The sequence below is a fragment of the Glycine max genome, chromosome 4 (genome assembly GCF_000004515.6).
Source record: "Glycine max cultivar Williams 82 chromosome 4, Glycine_max_v4.0, whole genome shotgun sequence".
Taxonomy (NCBI): Eukaryota; Viridiplantae; Streptophyta; class Magnoliopsida; order Fabales; family Fabaceae; genus Glycine; species Glycine max.
Window position 1 is genome coordinate 467,732 of NC_016091.4, and position 16,278 is coordinate 484,009.

Genomic DNA, 16,278 nt, shown 5'->3' on the forward strand with positions numbered 1-16,278 from the left:
CGGGATTTCGGGGACAGTAGTAACGAACAACAAGACCGGTTAGGTCCCTGCTACGAATGTCTTCAAAAGCAATCCTAACTCCAAAACCCAGTAAGTATGTTTGGTTTTACGTTTCGGATGCAAGGTTTTACATTTTGAATGTGATTCCTTCTTTCTGAACAAGTCTCTTCTATGCGATTCATATTGAAGTCGCAGAGCTGCCCAAAACCTCCCATGTCCTGGAACACAACACCGGGCTTATTGACAACTAGCTACTTGATATCCCGTGTATTTATTAAAATGTTTCTCAATTTTGATATAAGTTTGGTAACGCTTAACGTTGGAGAAATAATCACGTAATTTTTTTAAAATTTCAAAAATTAATGAAAACAAGTGATTATTAAACAAATTAAACATGTAAGTAATCATTTTACAACAGGGAGGTAGGTTTTGCCTGTGATAGGTAAGTATTTACAATTTATTTTTTTAAATGATATTGAGTTTGGTTAAAAATAATGTTAAGTAGAGTGATTGATGTTGGAAGGTTTTTATTTTATTTTTATTTGTAAGAATACCTAAGGATTTGTTACTCACATTTTTTCTCAACCAATTGAACTAAATCTCTCTCTTTTGGATGAATGTTTTCATTTTAAAAGCAAAGTTAGTAATAAAACTCGGTTTATTTCTCAATATCATTTTAAACCTATAATTAATTTCTCAACGCGAAATTAAATATTTAAATATTTATCTGAAATTATGTTAGCTAATATTTCAATATTTTAAGTGATCTAATGTGAATCTGAAGAACACTTAACGAGTGTTTTTAAGTATCTCCTAACATGGTCCTTGTTTTAACCGGGCATTATGAACAAGGGCACCAAGTACGAAGATCACGTTTTTGTTGTGTGTGCATGTGTATTTTAATTTTTAAGCCATTTGAAACCCCTTCACCCCCCATGTATATGCTTACAAAGTCAAGCAGGTTTGTGCTTGAGCTCAGTGTTAACACACTGTCCTTGTTTAATGTCTGAATTTCATTAGCTTATATTCGTTTGTACAAGAAACGAGGCTATTTGGTTTGCCTAAGGTCCGAACAATATTGACAGGCCATAAATTGCAACTGGCAGTACGAGGCAAATTTAAATTCCAAACAAACAGAAACAACCATGAATTAGGGGCCTTCCATTATTAAAATCAACTTACTCAATCATTCCATCATCATGGAAAATTTCAGAGACAAATAATCATCCATATGCTACATGTGATTCACTAAAGTATGTCATCGTACATGTTTACAATGATTGCCACAATCTTTGCCAGATAACTTATACAGCCTGCAGGGCCAGAACAGTACAAAAGAGAGATGGGAGGTGGGGCTGCAATATCTTCAGTTTATAAGTTTGTATTTTTACTTAAATCTCACAAATTCCCAACCAAATAATGGTAGTAGTGTACAATTGGAGCCCACCGTGTAACATTGCATACAAAAAAAAACTCTGGAAGGTGAAATTGGGTTGTCAAAGTTCAGATTCGCACTTTCCATTAATAAAATTAATAACTTGTTCAACTGCCAGATCAAGTGCAGTAGTTACAGCTGCCAAATTTTGCAGGAATTCTTCTGCAGTTGGTTTGTCACCATCAATGATATCAGTCACAGCTTTTACAAATATTGCAGGAACTTTCAGAAGGTCAGAAACATAAGCAATAGCTGCTCCCTAGAGAAAAAAGTTGAAACGGGGAGTTAAGCCTATATTCAACAAAGGAAAGATGACAACTATTACTGATTATTCAGTACTGCGCAATTTAAGTGGACATTTATTTGATGGAACAAGGTATTATTAGAGAATATGTGAATTCATGCCATTCCCCATAGATTAGCTGCAAATAATAAGTTCTAGAAATTAACCCAAATAATCAGGTTACCTCCATATCTTTAACTGTGGCATCATTTGCAATGATTGACGATTCATCCTGCTGTGTCATATCTAAAGAGTCACCAGTAGACAATTTACCCACCTAAAATACGGACAAATACGTAATGAAATAAATCAAAGTATATTTTCATGTGTTTGAACTACAAATGAAACATCTCCTTGTTTCTGAGTAGGATCTTTATCTTGTGAGAAAGTGAGTTACTATTATTATTATGATCCAAGTTAAAGCGGGTTATTCACTTGCAAGGTTATCAATGCCAAGCCAGCAATACATTTATAACCTCCTCATAAACCAATATATAAGAAAAAAACTATTCCATTCAGTTCACTTAATAGGGTATGGGTAACTCCAAACTATGCCAAGATTGTATTGCCTGGCCTCGAAAGAACACACATAAAGGTAATAAGTAATAACAGTGAGAGATAAAATATTAATAACCGGAAAAAAGTAAAGGCCAACCACCTGAAAGCTTAACAATTTTTCTTACATTGTCATAAAATGTTTTCTCCATTCATCTATAATTTATTGTTGATAGTGTATTAGTGTGTCAGGCTGACTGATAGCCAAAGTAAATTAAACATGTAAAGCTCAAAGGCACAAACTTCATAAAATGCATGGGAAGTTCTTGAATCCAGGTAATCTGGTTAACAAAAGGCACCTAATTCTGAATTTCCGCTGACAAGACATTGTGATATTGAGGTATTTGGGTTGGCAATGTGAATTTTGAATGACTGTAATGGAGTGTTTTGTTTTCAGGAGGAGCATATACATTTTAGCAAATAGCACTCACCTTTAGATTAAGCTCCTTTACAAGGTTGGGTGCTACAAAGGCTTTACGTAAACCAACTCCATACAGATCAAAAACCTGCAAAAGACATTACAAGTGTATATTGATGTTGGTGGCAAAACTTCTACCTCACTATATTTAAGCATGGAGGCTTATTAAAAAGTTCGGTAGATTCTTAACTGGGCCAATTGAAAAATTTAAAAGAAAGCCAACATTAATGATTTGACAGGTCAACCACCTCACTCTTTCTGTCTTTTTTCTTTGATGGTTAAATGAGAAACTAGAGCAATGTGGTATCAGCTATGTCATGCTGAAATTGTTATAATTCTTTTTCTTGGATAAAATAATATTATTGGAAGGAAAGAAGAGACACATATAAAAAAAACAAAGTATCCTACAGAGGTAGAACAAGCCCAAACTAGAGAAATAACACCACACTTACAGGTATGGGTATTCTTCTGTCGTGAAAAGCACAATCTGATACAATGAAAACATCACCAATACTAGCTCCTTTGGCCTGAAAGCATCCAGTAATGAATACTACTTAGACAAATATGTTCATGTACATACAAATCCATTTATTTGTGACTGCCCCGTAATGTTTTTAGCTACAAACATAATCATTATAACATTTAATTCACTATAAAGAGTTACTATTTGATACATGCATACCAAGGGTGGAAAGTAGAACAACTGCACAGGCAGGTAAAACATAATTTTGTCATCAACAAATCAGATCACAATAATATGGTCAATCAATCCACTTAAAGTAGTCATACATTTTAGTTCAATCCATTTCTTGATTACAAAACAAGTTATATATAAAATTATAAGACATAAAATCAATGGCCATTATTGATTACAAATAATGTTTTAGTTTAATTGGTTTTGATCACTTTTGTTGTAAGTTAATTACAAAAACATTTTTAGAAGAATATGAAAAGCATTATTTAACATAGATTACAGGGTCAAGATTTTTTTCTTTGAAATGTTTATTCAAAACAGTTATATCAACTCCAACACCAGTGATATAAAAAAGGGAAACATTGTATCGGATCATTACAATTCTATTATTGCAAAAGGAATAGGACTACAATTTCACAGGAAGGAGGACCAATGCTAGCTAAACTAGGAAGAGATCAACAAATAACGCAACATACAAACAGTTTGGAGTACAAAACTAGAAAACCAGCAACTCTAACTGTATGGCTTGGGGGAAGACAGTGCCTACCTTGAAGCCACCAGCAGTGCCTGCATTGATGATCAAGTCTGGTTGTAATGCTTGAATAGCAGCATACGTTACAAGAGCAGATGATATCGTGCCTACACTATCAACCCCTGAAAGAAATGGATCAGGACTCATCAAATGAAAAATAGCAGTGAAAACAAAAATTACCACTCTATTATGTTCCTTGAAGATGCGTAGTGGGGTGTTATTATAGTTATGCTAACAGACATCCGAACTACTGCCCATGCAACACAATCAGGAAACATAGTCCAGGCTCGATAAAAATCGGCAGAAATCCTGCTTTTATGTTTGTTCCTAAAGGTTTGGATTGGGATAGCATCATAGCAACATTCATTATTCCCATCTCATAACATTTCTTCCAAACAATAAATACATCATAAACCTAATTAAGAACGGTGACCCATCGTAATTTTGCCCTATACTTGCTAAAAATCAGATATGAATTTAAAAAGTGAAATATAAGAATGAATTGAAAGAACAAGCATCCTTACCCAAAGTTGGATCTTTTCCCGGCCAAATCAAGCTTATATTAAGATCTTTGTATGTCCCCTGATAACGGACCCAAGGAACCCCTTGCGGAAACCTGCACCATTGTGCATGGACACCTTAATCAAAGTAAGTGAAAAGTAAAAGTACACTTTAACTTTACTTCAACCACAACCCCCCCCAAAATAAAAAATAAAAAAAAACTATTTCAAAAAATTCTAAGATTATGCACAAGACTAAAAACTAATTTGTAAAAGCAGCATAGCATAACAGAGCATCCATACAGTATTTCATTTCCACTGAGGTTAGTCGAAAAATAAAAAGTGTGTGAGTGTGATTAACTAATTAGAGTAAGTGATTTTAAAACCTAATAAAATGAAAACACACAGAGAGAGAGAGAGAGAGAGAGAGAGAGAGACGGACGGGGTGTCAGGGTCCTCAGTGAGCTGGAATCTGTTAACAATGGGAAGTGCCTCCGTCTGCATAGCTATTATTCATTCCATACTAACATTAACATTAACACGATCAAATAAAAAAAGACAATATAACTTAACATAACAATCGTAAGGTACCAACGACGATGACGATGTTAGAAATGGGTCGGTTCTGAGGTTTAGGTTGGGCAGCCATGGCTTGTTCCTCTGATTGGTCCCCAAGCGCAGCCATGACTATTTGTTGCAGATTCTTATGCTTTTTATGACTTTTCCTCTTCTATCTTTTTTCCCCACAACGTTAACGTGTCTTCCATTTATATAAATATAAATATAAATTCAATCAGAATAATTTTTGGGAGTTACTTTTTTTTTTTTCCTTCTACAAGCCATAAGGATTAAGGAGTTATTTCTCTGTCTTTAAAAGGACAACATTTTAAAAGTTTTTTTTGGACAAAACATTTTAAAAGTTTGTCTTCGATTAAATCGTATTTAAAAATTTCTTAGTTCTTATCTCTTTTAATTAGTTTAAATTTTTTTTATTGATAATTGAATATAATTTTATATCATAATATAAATTATTTTCATAAATATAAAATATAAAATATAATTTTTAAATATATTTATTTATTAAAAAATTTAGTTATAATATAATTTATATGTTTAAAGTTATTTACTTATTATAAATTTTAATTGTATAAAATAAATATTTATCTTGTGTTTTATACATGATAAGATACTAGTGTAATATATTAAGAGAAATTAATAACAGGTATTTTTTTTTTATTTCAATGATGTCTCACGCTTAAGATTTGATGTAAACTATTTAAATGACTAAACCTATTCTAGTGAGTTTAATTTAAGAACAAGTAATTTAATTTGCGGATTACACACTACGATCGATAAATGCCTGGATAAATGCAAAGGATTACACAATATGATTGATTGATAAATACCGGGAACAAAAGCAAATACACACTTTTTTTTTACGCGAAACAAACACGTGCTTCTAAATTTTGGGTAAATATAAGCACATTCTGTAATTTTAAATTAATTAATAAAAACATTTGAATTTTGACAAATTTTCCATTGAAATTACTTTCCTGACTAGATGAACTTATTACTTATCCTTAATTTTTAACAAATAATAAAACTAATGATTTGAATTTATTTTTGATTCATTTAGTTTTTATAATTTTTATATTTATCTTTTTTTATCTTTATAGTTGATAAGAAGTGAATTTTTTAGTTCCTAAAATTTATATTTTTAATTATTAAACTTTAAGACTAAAAAATTTACTTATTCAACTTCAGAAACTAAAAATTTATTTATTAATAAAAAAATAAGTTTAAAAACTATAAAAATTAAATATGTAATTAAACATTTATTTTTGGAGGGTAAGATCAAAGGTCCATAAAATTTGTCGTGAAACAATAATTCTCTATATATCATAAAAGATGATTAGTCTCCATATAAAATTTTATAAACTTTTAAATTTATGAATTAGACGACTACTCTTATAATATTCTTGAGAGGTCTTTAGTCTCATTTGATGTGATTATAAAAATCGGTTTTTTACCAAGTAATTTTATCAGGTTTATAAAATCTGTAAGTGCTAGAGAGTATTAGTTTTCACATTATTAGTTGTTCCCTTATTTCCTAATAAAGATTGAACAAATATGAATTCTTCATCCCTTTACAATTCTGCTATACAAATTTAATTTAATTTTAGCTTTTTCTTTAATTTATGATAATACATACTGTATCTTTACAATAAAAAAAAGTGTTCGACTCCATTTTTTATGAAGAAAAAATGTTAAAAAGAAAGCAAGAGTAAAACTGAAGCAAAATAAATGTATTACAACAAAGCACAGCAATCTTCAAATTTGAGGTGTGTTCAAAACTTAAGGAATAGCAAGCAAGAAACAAAAGGATAAATAAAAGACTGGAACCACAATAAGTAGATCTTAAACTGGAGCTACCATTTGGTAACATAGGTAACATGTCAGGTAAAGGCATTCGCAGTTCTCCCTGTAGAAATATATTCTTCTACTAGAGGATAAGGTGAAATTGAGTTGTCAAAGTTCAGATATGCACTTTCCATTAATAAAATTAATAACTTGTTCAGATCAAGAACAGCAGTTAGAGCTTCCAAATTCTGCAGGAATTCTTCTACAATTGCTTTGTCACCATCAACGATACTATTCACAGCTTTTATAAAAATTGCAGGAACTTTTAGTATGTCGGCAACATATGCAATAGCAGCTCCCTGGAGAAAAAGTTGAAATGGGGAGTTAAGCCTATATTCCACAAAGGAAAGATGAGAACAACTACTAGTTATTCAGTCCTCTGCAATTTAATTGGGGATTTGTTTCATGATACAAGATGTGATTTGTGAATATGTGGATTCATTCCATTCCCAATAGATGAGTGGAATATCCCAAGGTATAACACCAATAATCAGGTTACCTCCATATCTATAACTGTGGCATCATTTGCAATTATTGATGATTCATCCTGCTCTGTCATATCTAAAGAGCCACCAGTAGACAATTTAGCCACCAGAAATATGCATAAATATTGTTTAACATTCAAGTTTTGCACAAAGACAATGAACTCCTAGTCAAAATGTCAAGCCAAGACAATCATACAAAGATGAAAGATATTTTTGTGCTCAAAGGCACAAACTTCACAAGATGCATAAGCAATTCTTCAATCCAGGTAATCTGGTTAACAAATGACACATAATTCAGATGAAAAATTATTTTGTGATATCAAGGGATTTGGGTTGGCAATATGAAATTAGAATAAGACTAACTGTTATCAAGAGTTTTGTTTTCTGCAGAAGCATATCATTTTATCAAATAGTACTCACCTTTAGATTAAGCTCCTTTACAAGGTTGGGTGTTTCAAAGACTTTACGTAAACCAATTCCATACAGATCAAAAATCTGCAAACATCACTGACATACACACAGCAAAACTTCTACCTCACTACATTGCAAGCACGAAAAAAAGGTTAAAAAAATAAATGTGAAGGTTTATAAAAAAAATTAATTTGAAAATGAAAACAGGTATCTATTTTGCATTCATTTCACAAACCAAATATCTCAAGAAGTTTTAAAATTTAAAATCCACAAGTATTGACCAAAAAATATTGAAATATGTTACTGTAAGTCCCTATGCAAGTAGTTTCTTAATAAGATTCCTAACTGGGCTAATTGCAAAATTTAAAAGAAAAATAGTATTTAATCCGCTTGATTAATTAGCCAACACATTGGAAGTCTTCAAAACCCAACTTGACAAAACCCAACCCGCTTGTATACTTATAGCTAGTATACAGGTCAACCACCTTACTCTTACTCTTGTTTTTCTTGATTGTCGTAGGAGAAAATAAAGCATGATGAGGTATATAATGCTGAAATCATTATAATTCTTTTCCTAGGTAAAATTATATTATTGGAAGGTAAAAAGAGATAATGCAAAAAGAAGGACAAAGTATACCACACAGATAGAACCAAAGCCAAAACTAGAAAAAAGGATATATTTTAACACAAAAAGGCAACATATAGACATTTTGGAACACAAAACTAGAAAACCAACAATTCTAACACTATTGCTTGGGACAAGATCGTGGCCACCTTGAAGCCACCAGCGGTGCCTGCATTGATGATCAAGTATGGTTGTAATGCTAGAACAGCAGCATATGTTGCAAGAGCAGATGGTATCGTGCCTATACTATCAACCCCTGGAGGAAATGGACCAGGACTCACCAAATGAAAACTAACAATAAAAAAAAAATACCACTTTCTTTATTTTTGTTCCTTGACGACGTGTAGTAGGGGCATGTTATAGTTATTCTAACACACATTCAAACCACCCCCCATGCAACAAAATCAGGAAACAAAGAAAGTTTAGGCTTCATTAAGCTTAGCAGAAACTTTTATATATATATTTGGTCGTAACGGTTTTGATTGGGATAGCAACCCATTCATTATTCCCAGCTCATCTAATTTCTTCCAAATAATCAATACATCATAAACCTAATTAAAAACACAATCCATTGCAATTTTGCCCAACACTTGTGAAGAATAAAAAACGAATTGAACTATCGATAACTTTAAAAGCTACCTAAACTTTTTGAGTAGTTAGAAGTGGTGCAGTAAGCATCAAATTGAAAAGAACAAACATCTTACCCAAAGTTGGATCATTCCCAGCCCAAATCCAGTTCATATTGAGATCTTTGAATGTCCCATGATAACGGACCAAAGGAACCCCCTGTGGAAACCTACACCATTGTGCATAGGTAGACACTTCAATCAATGTAGATACGTGAAAAGCAAAGGTCCACTTTTCTTCAACATCCTCTATAAAAATTAGGTTAAAATATACTTTTTTCTTCTTCATAAAATTGAAAATATACTTTTTTTCTATAAAAAATTTTCCCGTAAATGTGTCGATTTTTTTGCCGAACCATGATTAGGTTGTTTCCAATTCGGATAAACGAACCTTGCTTGAAGAAAAAAAAATGACATTTTTTAATTTTGCATATATGAAAACAACAACAACAACAACAACTTATCCCACTAAGTGGGGTCGGCTACATGGATCAACTTTCGCCATAATGTTCTATCAAGTACCATAAAGCGTACTAAAATTTTTATAACAATAAAAATAAATATTTTTAATTTTACGAGAATGAAAAATATATTTAAACCTAAAAAATAAATAGATAATTAATTAAAAAGGTTATTTTAACAATTTTTAATTTCAAATTTCACTTTTAATTTCTACACAAATATTGATGAGTCTTATTAGTCTTATACTTTCATTACCTTACCAATTTTTATCCTTACTATAAAATATCACTGTTAAGGGATGATGCTAAGAAAGGTTGGCAACTTGCAAAACTAAAATTAACTAAAATTCTAAGGGTATATGCATAAAACTAAAAATTATTTCCTGTAGTCTTTATTTTATATATAAAAACTAATTTAGGATGTTTTTTTATAACTATTATATTTTCATAAATATCCCCTTAATTATAAGTCATTTTTATTATTTTATTAAATAATTAAAATATATTAATATAATTAACTCCTTGAAAGTATAACTTTTTCTTGTGTAACGAGAAAATCTAACTCATTTAATTATGTAAAATGTATGAGTTGTTGTAAATCTTGAGTCATAGGATGAAAAAAAACTTTGTTATGGAAACATTTTAAGAACAATCTTTTTTATCTTTTTCACATGCAATCAAAATTAAAACAACAATTATATCAATATTAATGAAGAGATAAATTAAAAGTTTTAAAGCTAATTATAAAAATATTTGAAATAAGAATAAGAATATGTTTTATTAATGCTAGAAATAATTTTAGAAAGAACATATAAATTTTGTGCAAATTTAATACTGTTAAATAAAGTAATTAAATTTCTTAATTCTTGTTATTGGTTAAATTAATTCTTATAAAGAAAGACTGGAGAGACTAATTTGTAAGTACTAAGTAGCATAGCATCATACAGTGCTTCTTTTCCAGCAGCGAGGTAGCTAAAATAAAAAGAAAGGAAAATGTGATTAACTAATTAGAGTGAGTGATCTTAAACCCAAAGAAAATGAAAAAGATCAGAGTGAGAAGGGTCCTCTGTTGACAATTAATGGGAAGTGCCTCCGTCTGCCTAGCTATTATTCATTCAAATTCCATACTAATATTAACATTTAGACCATCACAACATGACATAACATAGCATCGTAATATTTAAGGTACGTACCAACGACGAATATGATTGGTCCCCAAGCGCAGACAATACTATATATTTAGCAGTTTATCACTAATTAAGAACAAGTAATTTGATTTACAGATTAAACAATATGATTGAATGATAAAGACCGTAAATTAAACAAATAAAAACATTTTTTACGAGAAATGAACACGTTATTACTCTCGTATATATATTTTCGGCAAGACCAAAGGACCATAAAAATATAATTTTTAAGTTTCTGGTGAAGCAATAACTATTCTCAATGTATAATTTTAAAGATGATTAAATATATTTTTATCTTTAAAATAAATTGTTTAACAAAAATGATATAATTTTTATTTTTATTATGAATTAAAAATACACAACATTTATGCATTTTTAAGATTAAAAATGACTATTTATTTTTTTTTATAAAAAAACATATTTTGAAGCTAAAAATATACGTTAATTTTTTTTATATAGTAAAAATCATCTTTTATCTATTTCATTTCAGAACCGTGCTAATTTGTACGAAAAGTTTTCACACGAACAAGTACGAAAGCCACATGTTATTTGATTGGACAAAAATAGTAGATTAAAAAGTAAAAGAAAGAAGTGAAACAGAAATCATACTGGTAATTATAATTCGTATGTGATTTCGTGAGTACATTTTCGTAACAAAAAGCATTTTCCTTTATTTTGATGTAAATTTAAATTCACTTTATAACAAAAAGGATTTGAGTTAGTGTCTTAATAATACTTAACTGATTCATGAAATTGCAATTTAGTCTTTGCTTTTGGATGACTCATAATGGATTGAGAAGTTCTTACTCTCATTTTTTATGATTAAAAAAAAGAAGAAAAAATATAACAAATAATCATAATTCATAATAAATTTATTGATTTTTATGATGATTATTTTAAAATTTAAATCAATAATAATTTATTATTAGATAATAATATAAAATAATTTTACATAACTGATAGATGAACATTAAACTCTTAAAAAAAAACTAGTTTCTATCCAACAATTTTAACAACTTTGTGAAATCCCTAAAGGTTGAAACGAATATTCATTCTCTGTTGCTCCTTTATTTCTTCATGAGGATCGAGCAAATATTGGTCCTTCTCCGTTTCATACTGTATAATTTTAGTTTTAATTTTCTCTTTAATTTATGGTGCAATATATCATTATTATTAATTAAAATATATTAAATAAGCAGTACTCAAAATTTTGTGACTTTGATTAATTAATTTTTTTATGGAATCGATTAAATTTTCTCTTTAAATAAATTTCAACCAATAATTTTAAAAAAAGCATTAGAAAGTTTATTACCAGCATATCTCAAGAATGAGTTATAAATTACCACATAGTTGACAATGAATTTGCATGTGTTGTACATACAAGATACAACAACAATTTTCAATCAACATAAATGTATTACAAGAAAACACACAGGATTCTTAAAAAATGAGGTGTATATGTTCAAAACCAAAGGATCAGTAGTAGGGCAAGAAACAAAAGGATATATAAAAGACTGAAACCACAGTAAGTAGCTCTTAAAATGGAGCCACCATTTGGTAACATAGGAAACGTGTCAGGTAAAGGCATTTCGCAGTTCTCCCCGTTGAAATATATTCTTCTCGGAAATGCCCATCCATTACTTACTGTGAAAGAATTTGGATCTTTATCCAATAGTATTTCTGTAGTCACAAGACCCACTCCATCCTTATCAGAATGCACTAGCTCATTGTTGTAATAATCTATCCCCCAAAAAAGGGAAACTCCATCTACCAGAAATTTCTTTCTTAATTAGTGTCAATGCAACGAATGTAGTCTATACTTTGTCATGAACGGGTTATGTTATATTCTAAACAGATTATGATCATGGGTGACAATAAGTGTGTTTGGATGAAGATCTAAAAAATTGATTTTGTAATATGGTTTGATCATGGGTGACAATAAGTGTGTTTGGATTTGGATGAAGATCTAAAAAATTGATTTTGTAATATGATTTATATATTTGGATATTTTTATTATAAAATCTAAGTTAAAAGTAAAATTTTACAAATTTTTAAATCAAGTGATTTAATGTTGTTTTAACTCAACATCAAATTAATTTTGAATTTAAAATTAATTTTAAATCTTTTCTAATGTAAAATCAAATATATAAAAATATATCTAAAATCAATTATGGATGAAAATTAAATTTTCAAAAAAGTGAAACCAAAGACTCACTAAATCTAATGTTTCACGTTGTATAAAAAATTTAAATACTTCTTTTGATTAAATATTATTGTTAAGTACTGAAGTGTATACAATAAGAAAGTACCTTGGAGCCCAAGGGTGGGAAGTTTAGTGCTGTTGAAGCTGTAAGTTCTCGCTTTTTGGGTGAAACCAGGATGTTGAACGAGTACGTTCCAGTTTGAGTAGTTTCTGTTGTAGTTGTAGTTAGAAATTGTAAGCTTCACCCTCCATTGGTTCATATAATTGTTCTTGAAATGCCAATGGACTCGAACTGGGCACATGTGGTCGGTGCATTCAATCATTTCATCAATTGTGTTGTCCTCATTAGACCGTGACAAGGAACTAGACCTGGTTATATAAGCATACAGATGAATAAGGAGAGAGGATGATAATAACGGCATGCTCACAAATGTAAGCAATTGAAATGCACCTTATGCAAGTTGCTGTACTTTTATCTGCTTCTCTGCATCCACAACTGCAATTACGGCAAGATGTGATGGCGGGGTTGTAAAATGATGAGAGGGAAACACAGCATACCGGTATTGTGTTTGCTAAGAAACTGGAGTATGCACATGTTGACTTCCAAGTTCCTGAAATGCAAAAATGTTAAATCTGTGCTAAGTACACTAATCATATAGTGTCATTTAAATTCAAATCATAGATTGTCATGCTAAGATTGTTGAGTGTGACAATAATTACTTTTAATTGATCCACAGTGAAAAATCTTTACATTTATTGTACATGTCATTTAAATTCAAATCATAGATTGTCATGTCATTTAAATTCAAATCATAAATTGTTATGCTAAGATTGTTGAGCTTGTTAATCATAGGATAATTTTTAATTGATTAATAGTATAAAAATCTTTAGATTTACTGTGCATGACTTCATGGAAATTAAAATCTAAATCAAATCCTTTCTTAAAATGCATCTAGATTGTGTGTGTCTCATGCTTCTTTAATTATTCTATCTGAGGGAGCTCTCTTTGAGTGCGACAACAAAAGAAAAACCATTTGTTGCATGAGAATATTACATGACATAAGAAGTGTAACTTACTGAGAACAGGAACTTGTCTTAGTCCCCCAAAATCTGAGGACACTGAGAGATCAGTGTCAAGAAGGGGGCTACAAGTGTAACCAGGACCTGGGGCCATCAATGTAAGATTAATAGGTGCTTGTCCAAGTGGGTTATCTCCCACGTTGCGCACTTCAAGTTCAAATGAAGAGAATGCATAGAAAGGATCAATAGACCAGGGAGAGAGGAGGCCACCACGGCAACAATGCTCTGACCTGTTTTGTGAGGCATCTAGAGAGAGATCAACTATGGTGGGATCTTTCTTGCATGAATGTGGCATCTGAGAGCCGCTGTAAGATGAACAATTCCCTCTATCAGTTGCTATGGCACCACTCATTGACCATATCACTTCATTGTTAGCCCACGTCCATCCTAGTTTCCACCCAGGTTTGTCTACATGCCGATATTGATAGTAGTTTTGAAGGGTCACCCTTGCCTGCACAAAACATTCAATCTAGATTATTCATAATATATATTATATTCAAAACAGTAGAAGAACTTGATCAAGTAATTAGAGTAGTCAAAAGAATCAACTACAAGTGCCTCTATATATTCAGACCAAATTTATAGTCTTTGTCTATATAGTATACAGTGATCAAAATGACCAAGTTGATTGGAAATTTTGTACTTTCAGTATTTATCAATAATTTCTCAAGCTCCCGGGGAACTTTTGCTACACTTTGCTGAGCATAACTGTGAAGCTACTAAATATGTGGTTCAAAAATCAAATTTCAGCGTGTGATTCTACTAACCAGATATCCATTATCTGGAGTACGTTGGAAGATGTCAAAAGTTACGGAAATGTTCCCATTAGGATCCAATGGGTCATAACAATCTGCAGAGAAGGTTGAGAACGATGTAAATGAGCAAAGGAGAAAATATAGAAGAAGAAAAAAAGCAGCAGATAAAGGAGAAGTGCATTGCCTGATAAAGTGCAGAGAGCAAGTAATAGTATTATCGACTTCAGCGTAGGAGAATGTACGCGATGAACATTCAGCCCCATTTTTTCCGTTGACAATGGGTAGGTTTGGATGACTTTTATTTAATAAGTTGTGTATCAATCTAGAGAAACCCGTTATCTATTGCTTCTTATTATAGTACTCGGATCAAACAAGGGGTCATTGGAAATATCAATTACTTATTATGACTAGACAAATCCTGAATTTGGCCAGTATTATAGGAACCTTTCATAGATTCCACTCTAATGCTTGCTAACAAGCTACAGAATAATATTTTGAGCAAATTACAAATAAATCCTCTTGACCAAAGCTTGCTAATGCACCAGACTTGGTGAAAGGACCTTTCATGTTTTCTTGACCTGTCATTACTTATTGAGACAGCTTTTTATGCATTGTTGTTCCTGGATATGGTACTTGTCCTCCTTTAGCTACAACGGAAACGATGCACAAGGAAGAAAATCAAGTAAACTTGGTCGTCAAAAGTAATGTTGATCCAAGTTCACAAGTGATATAATCAAATTAGAATATATAAATAAAAAATAATTTTCACTTTATAAATTAATTTTGTTGTTAGATTGAGTTAAATTTATAATCAACATTCTAAGATGAGATTAAAATTTATTCTAACAATTTTTGTTGGACTTATAGTGTTATCCACTATACCATGGGAACTAGTACTATAAACTTTAGATTTCAAAGATGTTAAAATCTCACATTAACTAATAATATGATTAAATTAAAATATGATTGACACTCATATAATTTATATTTTATAATATTGAAGATCTTAAGTCAATTATTAATATGACCATCATAGTATATATATCTGAAAACAATTTTTATTTATTAACTAATTTTATAGGATTGAAGTAGGTTGAAACCCATATGTTAAAATGATATTAAAAATGAACTTTTTATTAATAGAGATAAACAAGATAATTTCATCATTCCACAACCAATAATAACTTCTATCAATAATATTTAATAACAAATTTTATTTTAAAAATATATTTAAAAGATATAAAGTAATTATAAATTATTATTTGACAAATTATTATATTGAGGGAATATATTCTTTATTGACACTTGCAAAATTACTTTTTTTATTACAAAAATTATATCTATTTTTGTCATTTGGATTTATACAAGAGATTAACTGATTTTGAGGAGTTAAGCCGAAGAGTATTGATAACTCCTCTCTTTTCTTGCCGTGATGAAACTCCAATATACATTAATGAATGAGGAGCGAATAGATGTTCAAGCTATTGCATATATGAGATTATTTCGAAAGTTATAAGTCCCACACATTGTTTGGTTTTGCATGCCTTTAAGTGTTTATATATTAAGTTTTGTTTTAAACTTTTAAATAGACTAGTAGAGATACGACA

The 16,278-nt window shown here is 30.5% G+C and overlaps 2 protein-coding genes and 1 pseudogene across 3 annotated transcripts; all 3 read right to left on the reverse strand.

Moving 5' to 3' along the window:
• Positions 1 to 1,138: 1,138 nt before the first annotated feature.
• On the reverse strand, positions 1,139 to 5,171 carry LOC100800253 (5'-methylthioadenosine/S-adenosylhomocysteine nucleosidase). Of its 2 annotated transcripts, XM_003522722.5 has the most exons (8): positions 5,009 to 5,170; positions 4,860 to 4,923; positions 4,442 to 4,533; positions 3,933 to 4,039; positions 3,144 to 3,218; positions 2,705 to 2,779; positions 1,903 to 1,995; positions 1,139 to 1,694 (listed from the first exon to the last, which is right to left on the reverse strand). In XM_003522722.5, the coding sequence occupies exons 1-8, from the start codon at positions 5,100 to 5,102 to the stop codon at positions 1,497 to 1,499; spliced, it is 798 nt and encodes a 265-aa protein (XP_003522770.1). In that variant the 5' UTR covers positions 5,103 to 5,170; the 3' UTR covers positions 1,139 to 1,496. The 2 variants fall into 2 exon arrangements, with proteins under 2 accessions (XP_003522770.1, XP_014629875.1); XM_014774389.3 differs by lacking the exon at positions 4,860 to 4,923 and having other exon boundaries at positions 4,990 to 5,171.
• A 1,488-nt stretch (positions 5,172 to 6,659) lies between these two features.
• Positions 6,660 to 9,328, reverse strand: LOC121174754 (5'-methylthioadenosine nucleosidase-like; annotated as a pseudogene).
• Positions 9,329 to 11,968: 2,640 nt separating this feature from the next.
• On the reverse strand, positions 11,969 to 14,940 carry LOC100305816 (COBRA-like protein). The gene is made up of 6 exons (NM_001250165.2): positions 14,856 to 14,940; positions 14,684 to 14,766; positions 13,914 to 14,367; positions 13,288 to 13,447; positions 12,943 to 13,205; positions 11,969 to 12,400 (listed from the first exon to the last, which is right to left on the reverse strand). The coding sequence occupies exons 1-6, from the start codon at positions 14,932 to 14,934 to the stop codon at positions 12,096 to 12,098; spliced, it is 1,344 nt and encodes a 447-aa protein (NP_001237094.2). The 5' UTR covers positions 14,935 to 14,940; the 3' UTR covers positions 11,969 to 12,095.
• Between the last annotated feature and the right edge of the window lie 1,338 nt (positions 14,941 to 16,278).

What these genes read in the sequence shown, in the direction of transcription:
- LOC100800253 (XM_003522722.5), bottom strand. Translation starts at nt 5,102, where the DNA reads ATGGCTGCGCTTGGGGACCAATCAGAGGAACAAGCCATGGCTGCCCAA. An exon ending in GCACTGCTGGTGGCTTCAAG is followed by an intron (nt 3,219 to 3,932) that starts GTAGGCACTGTC and finishes GGATGCTTTCAG; the next exon opens with GCCAAAGGAGCTAGTATTGG. An exon ending in CCACAGTTAAAGATATGGAG is followed by an intron (nt 1,695 to 1,902) that starts GTAACCTGATTA and finishes TTTTTTCTCTAG; the next exon opens with GGAGCAGCTATTGCTTATGT.
- LOC100305816 (NM_001250165.2), bottom strand. Translation starts at nt 14,934, where the DNA reads ATGGGGCTGAATGTTCATCGCGTACATTCTCCTACGCTGAAGTCGATA. An exon ending in AGTACAGCAACTTGCATAAG is followed by an intron (nt 13,206 to 13,287) that starts GTGCATTTCAAT and finishes TTATATAACCAG; the next exon opens with GTCTAGTTCCTTGTCACGGT. An exon ending in TCCCACCCTTGGGCTCCAAG is followed by an intron (nt 12,401 to 12,942) that starts GTACTTTCTTAT and finishes AATTTCTGGTAG; the next exon opens with ATGGAGTTTCCCTTTTTTGG.